At 49.7% G+C, this 9,834-nt stretch overlaps 2 protein-coding genes across 2 annotated transcripts; both read right to left on the reverse strand.

The window, feature by feature from the left end:
* Window positions 1–3,422: 3,422 nt before the first annotated feature.
* Window positions 3,423–4,527, reverse strand: LOC120696715 (stress-response A/B barrel domain-containing protein At5g22580-like). The gene is made up of 2 exons (XM_039979700.1): window positions 4,217–4,527; window positions 3,423–3,906 (listed from the first exon to the last, which is right to left on the reverse strand). The coding sequence occupies exons 1-2, from the start codon at window positions 4,333–4,335 to the stop codon at window positions 3,702–3,704; spliced, it is 324 nt and encodes a 107-aa protein (XP_039835634.1). The 5' UTR covers window positions 4,336–4,527; the 3' UTR covers window positions 3,423–3,701.
* Window positions 4,528–6,423: 1,896 nt separating this feature from the next.
* On the reverse strand, window positions 6,424–9,322 carry LOC120696716 (RING-H2 finger protein ATL2-like). The gene is made up of 2 exons (XM_039979701.1): window positions 8,783–9,322; window positions 6,424–7,082 (listed from the first exon to the last, which is right to left on the reverse strand). The coding sequence occupies exons 1-2, from the start codon at window positions 9,085–9,087 to the stop codon at window positions 6,635–6,637; spliced, it is 753 nt and encodes a 250-aa protein (XP_039835635.1). The 5' UTR covers window positions 9,088–9,322; the 3' UTR covers window positions 6,424–6,634.
* Between the last annotated feature and the right edge of the window lie 512 nt (window positions 9,323–9,834).

A 9,834-nucleotide genomic window follows, 5' to 3' on the forward strand; every position in this document is an offset into this window, starting at 1 on the left:
ACTGAAAGGGAGAGTTCAGTCTTTCATTCGATCACCCTGTTTTTAGTTTGTGCACATTATTGCTCGGGTCAATTCCAATTGTACAAGTAGCTAATCTTACTGGCTTATGCCCTCTCAACTCTCAATGTGTCGATCGTGTCACACTGAGCTAGGCAATGGCTACTCAATTTCATGAATGACGACGTAAAAGTATACCTTGCAGGTACGGTGCTACCCGTTATGTAATTAGGAAGATCAGGATTACCATCTCACAAAAAGAAAGAAATTATGATGCGAAAGTACTACACATCACAATGCCCAGCCCAGCCCATCTTGGCCCGAAAAGAAGCTCTTGGTAATAGTGGCAGGAGGGGACCCCATTTCTCACCATCCTTGTTTGTTCCATAGAGAAACGATAATAATTAACAAAATTTCCAAAACGGAGACGGAAGGAAGAGAGGGCAACGGAATTTTAGATGCCTTCACGAGAAGAAAGCACTGACACTCCACAAGCGCTCGTTACCACGCTTCGTGGCGCGCGACGAGACAACGCAAGCTTGAAGCTGTATGCCGCTCCACGTGCCTGTCGTCATATGAGATAGAGTAGACTAGGCTAGCTTGATTCCGTGCATGCCATGACTGACATATATTACATATATTTTTCCCCGTTTCTACCGTGCCCCTTTTATTATATTGTCTCATGAGAAGTTTTTATTTGATAAACATTTCATTAAAATTGTGCTAAAAATATTTCTCTCTAAGTTGTATAATGAACTTATGCGTAAAAAATTATGTGAGAAGTTGTCCTGGTAATATTATCATGCATGTCCACTGATAAGTTTTCTTAAAAAGTTATACATGTAAGTTATGCTAAAAATATTTTCTTTGTAGTTGTTTGGAAAAAGTTATGCTTAAAAACTTTATTTTATTTATACGAAAATTGTGCTGAAAAAATTTCTTTTAGAATTTTTGTTTGACAAAAGTTATATGTAAAAATTATATGCATATATTATACATAACCAAAACTGTGCAGCTGTGGAGAAGAATTTTTCAAAATAGAAAATATATGTGCTGTCGGAGATTGCTCGCTAGCAACCGTCCTGGCGAGCGCGCGCGAATTAGAACGCCCCAAGCACTGACATGGTTCGTTTTGAGAATGGTGAAATTGCATATTTCTGTTTGTAAACTACTACTATGTCTATCAAAGTGTAGTTCCATCATTCCCCAAAATGAATATGAAAAAAAAACGAGACCCAACCTAGGAGAAACTAGGTGGTTTTGGCCCTCTATTTTTTACTTAAAATCTCAAAGGTTTGGGTTGTTAAATAATTAGACAATTGTATGATTAAATTCTAAAATAAATAAATCATGGACATAAATAGATCTAGCATGAATATTTCTATCATACTAGTAACAAGACGCAGCATGATCATGATCTCATAAAACAGATCAAATAACAGTGTACGTACTGAGTCTTGGCCTTCGAGAAGACGAACTATGCTGATTGGACGAAGATGGTCCTGCGAACAGAGTGCAACAAACGACATCGCAAGCAGTCGCGCGATGCGCTTCCCAAAAATCTTATTCGCCTTCTTCCGGTGCAGGATCCCAAAGGCGAGAGGTCCCGATGCACGCCGATGCTTGGGATGGAGAAGACTATGATGGCGGCACAGTAGCGAGAAGAGTCAAAACCCTAACTCCAGTTGATATGTTCTTTGATGCAGCCTATGAGTTAGATATATAGGAGAGCCGCATGGTCTTCTCAACTTCCACTAGCAATATGGGATTAAAGTTTTGCACCATATAGGCCTCTGAGATTTATTTGAAATAACTGAAATATTCAATGGGCCAAACCCAAATTCCAACATCTAAACTATATGAGAAATTGATCTGCAGCTGTTTCATTTTATGCCACTAATTTAAGTTGGCAAGGTGTGTTATATATAGTTCCATACTTCCAGTATTCTCCAAAGGATATTTATAATAATAAACAAATAACGAGATCCAACCTAGGTGGCGAGTTGAGGACTCGACGGGCTCTCTTTCTAATCTTTACCTACTCGTAAACACCGAATCGTTTCTTTACCTACTCGTAAACAGCGAATCGTTTGTGCGGTAACTTTTGATCCGTCATCTTTCAATAACAAAGTGGGCCATGTACAACGTCCGAATTGCGCCGCCTCCCCGCTCGCACACGGTTGCCGTTCCCGCCGCCGCGCGCCGGCCCCTTCGCCCTCCCTGCTCGCGCACGACCGCCGCTCCCGCCGCCGCGCGGACCTCCACTGCCACCCGCCCTCGGGGCCCCTGTGCGCTCCAATCTCCCTCCTATTTTCGGGCGCAAGGTATGGGCGCGATAGACTGCGAGGACTGCCGGCGGCCGGCGCTTCCTCCTCCTGCAAGACGATCACGTCCACCAGCGGCAGTACGATCCTGCTGGAGGTGGTGGAGGAGCAGCGGCGGTGGCGACAACGGCTGCCGGGATTCATGCCGGCGGCCGCGATGCTGCACTGTAGCGACTTCTCGAGCGCGTGGACTGCACTGGCAACGCGCGTGACGGCCGCGACGAGGTGGAGCAGATTGCGGTTCTTGGGGCTATAGACCTCGAGGAGCAGCCGCAGACCCGCGGCCATCGGCCAGCAAGTAAGCGACGGAGGGCGGCGCATCCTCCTGGACATAGCTTTCCTCACGCTCATACTTTGAGGCCCTCCTCGCCTTCACAAAGGGCTGGCCGCGCACCACAAATTGAAGGGGGAGAGCGGGTTGGAAAGGAGCATGGACGAGATTTGAGGGGAAGGGGATTGAGAGGGGCTCCCGTGCTAGCAGCTCCATGGCATAGGTGTGGAAGGTGGGTTGGGGAAGAAACAAAGAGAAAGGAGAGGACGCATGGGACCCGTACGTCAGCCGGATTGATGGAAAGAGATATAGCAGGGGTATTCTGAGTAATAAAAAATATGGCGATCCGTATAGGTCCAAGAACATTGAAGATAAATAAAATAATATATTCAAATTGTAATAGAATTGTACTTGGTCAAATTGTAAGAAAATTGAGCAAGCAATCTGAATCATAATGGAGTCCGAACAAATCAATAGGAATACAGATAATTAATGTCTCGTACAATCACAGCTCGGCTCGTACATGAAGTGAATGAACACAAAATTGATCATATTATATAGGTCTATTATTACCCGTAGCAACGCACGGGCATTGTGCTAATAAAAAGAATAAGCAAGAAAAAGGAGGATTCGATATATATATATAGACACACACTCTGTTTCTCTCCGTGTTTAAATGACAACATGAATGCCTTCACAAGAATGCACTGACTTGTTACTGTTCACCAATGTACGAGTAACTACCGTGTGCTACCCAATTCGATTAGGGATCCGTCAAATCAGTCATAAACGCCGAAAAGAGAGAAACTGCACGTGACTGTACAGGTAGCTGCTACCAGAAAGATCACCGAAATTTATTCCAAAGTTAACCAACCAATAGGGCCTTGAACACGGAGTGCTGCACGTACGGTACGGTGTAGATATCTTTGCCTTACAGCTACAGCCTACAATAGACGTCCTAGAGTGCAGGACATATAGCAGAACAAGTGGTAATAAGGAGCTTAGTACATACGTACTTAGACACGCAGTACATCACCGTTGCAAATAGACGATGATCTGCTACCTGAAAAGGCACCGTACAATGGCCGACAGATGCTGTGGCAGGTCGATCATGCCGATGGCGGTGGCTTGGCGATGACGACGGGGAAGTCGATGACGACCACCTTCTCGAGCGCGGCCATGAACGTGGCGGCGAACGCGGCGTGCTTGTCGTGGCCCATGTAGGTGGTGAGGTCGTCGGCGGAGGCGAAGGTGAGCGAGAAGACGTGCGTGAAGCCCTGCGTCAGCATCTCCTGATTCAGCACGTCCTGGCCCCTGCAGCAACAGTTCACTCTTTCCTTCATCCGTTCATTCATGGAGGCCATGAAAACATTGCAATCGGCAGCATGCATGTGTGCTTAATCCAGATCCTGGACATGGCAATTATTCAGTAAAGCGATATACTAGCTACTAGTCTCTGAAGAAGTTGGACAGACACCTATGTGCTGAATGATAGTATGACTGAACAAAAGCTCGGTCAAGGCATTCAGTTCAGGTTTCTCCTATGGGTTAGTTAGTTACTACTTCAGCATGCAGTGTGAGCATCACGAAAGGAAAACAAAAAGGGCAACTCATCAAAGTGTACCACTCGAAGGATTTGACCATGTCCATCTGGGCGACAAGGTCGGTCATGCCTTTGAGGACGTCCTCCACCACGACGCCCTCCTTGAACCTCACCAGGCACAGGTGCTTCACCTCCCCCATGGCGCACCACCCACCCCCAAAAAGCCCAAAAGCTCTCCTTCTCCTCCGATGGCTGGCTTTGCAGAGAGGAGTGCCGATGCGATGATGGATCGTGGTGCCATGATGCTGCCCAATTTAAGGGCGGAGCACCGACAGAGATGGGGTGGGATCACTGTAAAGCGTGCTCCCAGGCTCAGTGGACTGAATCATTTCGGCACAGTAAACACGGAGCACTATTGCAGTCTGGAGGAGATGGCAAAAACCATCACTGCTGCTGCTGGTTTGAGCAGAGCACCACCGCTGACGCGGCTAGATCTAGCACAAGTCTTTGGATTGGACCCGACCGACATGCACGTACGACGGTGCGTGGGCAGCCATATGATTTCTGCATCTGCGGTCTGTGGTGGATGGAGGTCGGGTCCCTCCAAGATTGGGGTTTGCCTTCCGTCATACTCATCTGATCTTCCGGTCAGCATGGAATATACAGATCACCATCTACCAGCTAACCTCAGGTTCAGAGATAAAATCGGGCATCGTCGTACTATACAGAAATAGGGCATTGGATTCAGAGCACATGGTGCTACAGCAGATGTATGAATACCACTGTGATGTTTGACTACGCATTCCCAGTTGCACATCATGCTGTTCAAGAAGAATTTCTACGTGCATACCTGAGCGAGACAGCTGCATCAGCAGTGAATCCCCGGTTAGTTAACCCCACTGGAGATGCGTGTCCATTTCAGATGCTTTTGTCAGCTACGTTTAAATCTCCAATGTAGAAATCATGCCAATGTCAAATGCTCTCATCACATCGGGCTGTTCAAGATTCCCTTCATCCTATTTGCTCATGGCAACAACAGGTAGTAGCTTACAGCAAATATACTGCTGCTGTAACAAACTAACAATCATCTCTCCGTGGGCTGGGGCTACCAAACAATGTGAGAAGACTTTGGATGCAATTTGCTGTTTCCTGTATGACTCAAAAAATAATAAAATGTGCTCTCTCTCTCTTTTCTTTCTCCAACCAGAAACCCGAGGCTCCGTTTGGATGTCGATATTGGAGGCATTGTCATTGAATTGAGTTCAATGCCAAATCAATCTAGTATTGGTATTAGGTTACAATACCAAAGTCATTGTTTGGATGTAGATAAAATTGGAAGATGGAATCAAAGCAGCTGGGAAATACCGATTCATGTTTGGATGTCCATACCGTGGCATCTGATTTTGTCCATGCCGAGGGAGGCAGGGGACGAACCGCACGGCTCACCGGCGGAGGAGCGGCGCGGGGCTCGCCGCGGAGGGGGGCAGGGGAGGGGCGTCGCGCAGCTCGCCGGCGAAGGGGCGGCGCGGGGCAGGCGGCGGGCTGCCGGGCCCCATCAAGCTCCGCGCCCATGGCCGAAGCACGTGGCGGCACGGCGTTCCCCGCCGGCTAGCAGCCAACCGGCACCCCTCCTCCCTCAACTCCGACGGCGCCAGCGGCCCTCCGCCCCCTCCCTCCCTCTCCAATCCTGCTCCCCATCCTCCTCCGTGGCGCAGGGCGGATCTCGGCAGCCGCGACCATGGGGAAGGAGGAGGACCTCGACCAGCCATGGGGAAGGTGGAGGTCGACCGCCCATGGGGAGAAGGGGGACCTCGACCGGCCATGGCGGATCTCGCAGCTGGTAGACGATTGTGAAGAAGGGGCACCGATGGGGGAGGTCGACCGGCCATGGGGAAGAAGGGCCGCCCATGGGGGAGCTCGGCCGCTGGGGAAGAAGGGACGCCGAGAGCTCGCGCCGCCGCTCGCCATCCTCGCAGCCGCCGCACCGCCACTCGCCTTGCCGGAGCAGGAGAAGACGAGGGGAAGGAGCTCTGTGGCGAGGGGGCTGGTGCGTGAGGGGAGAAGGTCCCCGGCGAGGGGAGGGGGAGGGGCTGCTGCGCGGGGGAGGTCTCCGGCGAGGGGAGGGGCTTCTGTTTTTGTTTCGCATGGGGAAGGAGGAGGTTCAATTTTGGTGAATACGGAGGAGGAGGCCTCGGTATCGTGGGCTGGGTCGAGCAAGCAGATGGAAAGTCGCGCGGTATTGGAGCTCGTTTCTGCCTGCGAATGTCAAGACCATCCAAACAACAGAATTGAGGGTATTCAAGGCCAATGCCAATTATTGGGCCTCAATACCAACATCCAAATGGGCCCTGAATGATTTCTCATATTTAAAACAAACCCCTCAAAGCTAGACCTACAACAGCCATCCACCAGTGCAGATGTAAGATGTTTCACATTTTACTGGAACTTCGCACTGCAGTTCTGGGCAGAACAGAGACAACAGAGACGCCAAAGCAGCTGCTATTTGCAGGGCCCTAGCTGGGTAGATCTGTCCACCTGCTTTCTTACTGTTTGGTTGTTATTTTCAGGAAGGGGGTTAACTTCAGACAGGGGCATGTTGTTAGCCCCATCCATTGATGGTGCGGATGCCACCTGATTCTCCTGGTCGGGCTCATGTCTAGGAGCCTCTGGTGCCCTGGATGAGTGTCCTGTGCTGACAAACAGGCAGCGACACGGATCAGATCTTGACGATTCAGGAGAGCTTGGACAGCTTATCACTACGCTGGGTAGTGGAGGAGGTGCAGTCTGTTCGCTATCAGGGATATCAAGCAATGAAACTCTACAGACTGGGCAGGTTGTGTTCTGCTCCAGCCACAAATCTATACAGGCCATATGGAAATTATGGCTGCAGTGAGGAAGAATGCGTAGCACATCTTTCTCTTCATATTCCGCAAGACATATGACGCACCTGCCAAAAAAGATGTAAGCGGTTCAGTGAATAGGTTTAGCACCATCAAAGATGGTTGCTAAAGAATATCAGCAGAAATGGCAATCAGAATATATCAGCAGAACTGACAAAAATATGTCAGCATTTTCAATTAGATGTGAGAACAGGATGCCAGGCATAGTTACTCTTTTTTCAGAATGGGAACACTGTATGCCTTGGACTGAAACTGTTCCCCCCCATGTTTGATAATCAGATTATTTGTTGTTCTCATGTAAACTCAGCAAAGATGTAATAACGAACTAAAAGCACATAGATATGACAGAAAAAGTTCAAAGACATGTTTCAAGTTCATGAACAGAAAGGATCCATGCGACTAGGTTTAAACAATCAAGAACAATTTAGTTTTCTGCTATGCATTCAGCAAGAGGAATGGTTAGTCCAGTCCCAGTTTCCCTTTCAACAGGCACCGTATGTGAGGTTAACCTACTTGATAAAAAAAAGCCTAATCATTCATCCCTATCATCTTATTCAGGAACAGTTAAACATCCATACCCCATTGTTGATATGATTGATCAAGTAGTCTTAGCTGTCAAGTACTGTAAGCTAAGGGACCTAATGATTCAATTGTCAATGTCCAACATAGCACTGTAATCAAGGCGCTGGTACCAAAATATCGCACCGTTTTTCTCTATTTAGGCACTGGAATCCTCAAGGACAAGGTGCCTGCATCCTCAAGGACAACTTCTTTGGTACTGAAAATGTAATCAACATCCTCAATGGCGACCTTTTCAGTGCCAAAAGGCTACCTCCTAACATGGTGTTGCATCATGAGTAACATTAAGCAAGCACAGACTTGGCAAAGGGCACAATGGAAAATGGAAGAAAACAGCTAATTTAGCAAAATTTCAGGCAATATGTTGACGTTGACGTTAACTAACAGCTAGTAATGGTAATCATGACCTCAACCTAAGTTTGTTTCAGTTATTAAAAACACTGAAAACATCACTTCAATATGATGAGAACCCAGTAGAATTTGCGTTAACTTATATGGATTACTGCCGTCTACGGTCTAAACAACTTTCCACATTCAACACCCACAAGCAGAACCATCTCACATTGCCAGTCCCACACCCCAAAATAGAATAGAACAAGTATGCTGGACAAACATGACCCTCCTATCAGACGAACATAACAGTGATCCCCACAAGATCCCAACTAAGCTGATAGTGACATTGACATCTGCCAAAACACCTACGAGCCCCTGATTGCGGCATCCCGATCCCCAATTTGCAGTCTTATTTTTATAACGGGATGGGGGAGAGATCTCCCCACTGCACCCATTCCTGACCCATCTGAGAGCGCCCTCGCAACTACAAGCCCAACATCCCAATCCCCAATCATGGAGAAATCCTACCAGCTAGAACGTGCGCGATCGAGCATGACAGTTCCGTTCAAACTGCAATTCCCCAATGGCGAGCTCGGCCACCGTCTGCCACCGGCAAGTAACCAATTCCACTCCAATGCGAAACTCATGCCGACCGCGCGCACATTAAAGGCATACGCGCAGCCGCGGTAGATTCGAAGGTTAGGATGCTACACTAGCGAGAGGTGGCGTACAGGCAGAGATTGGAATCTTCGATGCGCAACACAGAGCATCGGAGGCGACGGATCGCGATGGGTGCGTGGGGGAGACGAACGCGGGAAACGGTGCTGGTACTTACTGGGAATCGGCGTCGGAGGTGCCCGAGCCGCCGCCGGTAGTGGCGGCGAAGGCGCGGGTGGGTAAGGCTGCGACCGCGGCGGGATCGAGGCCGGCGGCGGCGCCCGCGGAAAGGCGGGCGGCGTGGGCAGCGAAGGAGTAGTGGGCGACGGCGAACTGCGGGAGCGCCGTGGCGCGGCGGGAGCGGGCCCGGCGGCGGCGGAGCAGGGCGCAGGCGAGGCGGGTGCAGACGAAGACGATGAAGATGACGCTGAAGCAGAAGCCGGCGAGCGCAAGCGCCATGCTCGACGACACGGCGGAGCCCATCGCGGCGGCCTCAGCGCCCCTCCCTCCCCAGGGAAGCGCCTCGCTTCTACTAGTAGTCTATCAGTGGGTGCGGTGCGGGGGAGAGGAGAGGAGCCTTCCCCTGTTGTGGGGTGGTGGTGGGCGGCTCTGCGCCGATGCGATGCGCACCCGCCGCTCTGACCTCTTGATAATAGCCTTTGCCTTTGCGCTCCCTCCCTCCCGTTTTCCAGTGGCCAGCCAGCCCTGCTAGGCTGCTGCTTGCCTTGCTTTGGCTTTGCGTCTGTGGATGGCGTGCGGCCTCTCGCGCGTGGCGTGTGGGTGGAAACCGTGCTGGATTTGCAGCTGTTGCCGCGGACGATTCGGAAACCGAAATGTTGGGTGCGGGATGCCCGTTCCGGCTGACCGGCTCCAAGCCTCCAACGGACGGGATGCAGTGTCGTGTGGCTTTTCAGTGTGCGCTTCCATCGGTCAGATAAAGAACACTAGTGTGCGTTTGTCAACTCGGATACGCATGGAATGTCTCTGTAACGTGCACGTTGGAACATCAGGTAATGTATGTAGGGTTCCAAAAGAGAGTCAAGGATGACCACGGCATCTCAGTGAATGAATGGAGGGAAAGCACTTTGAAAAGCGAAATGCTCCGATAGGCGATAGGATTAGATTTGGCCACCACTAGACGAAAGCAATAGAAAGAAAAAGAAAAAAAACCAAAATAATAGAGATGCGGGGTTTCGATCCCCGTACATCTCGCATGCTAAGCGAGCGCTC

The sequence above is a fragment of the Panicum virgatum genome, chromosome 3K (assembly GCF_016808335.1).
Source record: "Panicum virgatum strain AP13 chromosome 3K, P.virgatum_v5, whole genome shotgun sequence".
NCBI classification, from domain to species: domain Eukaryota; kingdom Viridiplantae; phylum Streptophyta; class Magnoliopsida; order Poales; family Poaceae; genus Panicum; species Panicum virgatum.

Excerpts from the sequence above, each read along its gene's own strand:
- LOC120696715 (XM_039979700.1), bottom strand. The coding sequence starts at position 4,335 with ATGGGGGAGGTGAAGCACCTGTGCCTGGTGAGGTTCAAGGAGGGCGTC. Across the intron at positions 3,907-4,216 it reads ATGGTCAAATCCTTCGAGTG|GGGCCAGGACGTGCTGAATC; the intron begins GTACACTTTGAT and ends CTGTTGCTGCAG.
- LOC120696716 (XM_039979701.1), bottom strand. The coding sequence starts at position 9,087 with ATGGGCTCCGCCGTGTCGTCGAGCATGGCGCTTGCGCTCGCCGGCTTC. Across the intron at positions 7,083-8,782 it reads ACCTCCGACGCCGATTCCCA|GTGCGTCATATGTCTTGCGG; the intron begins GTAAGTACCAGC and ends CTTTTTTGGCAG.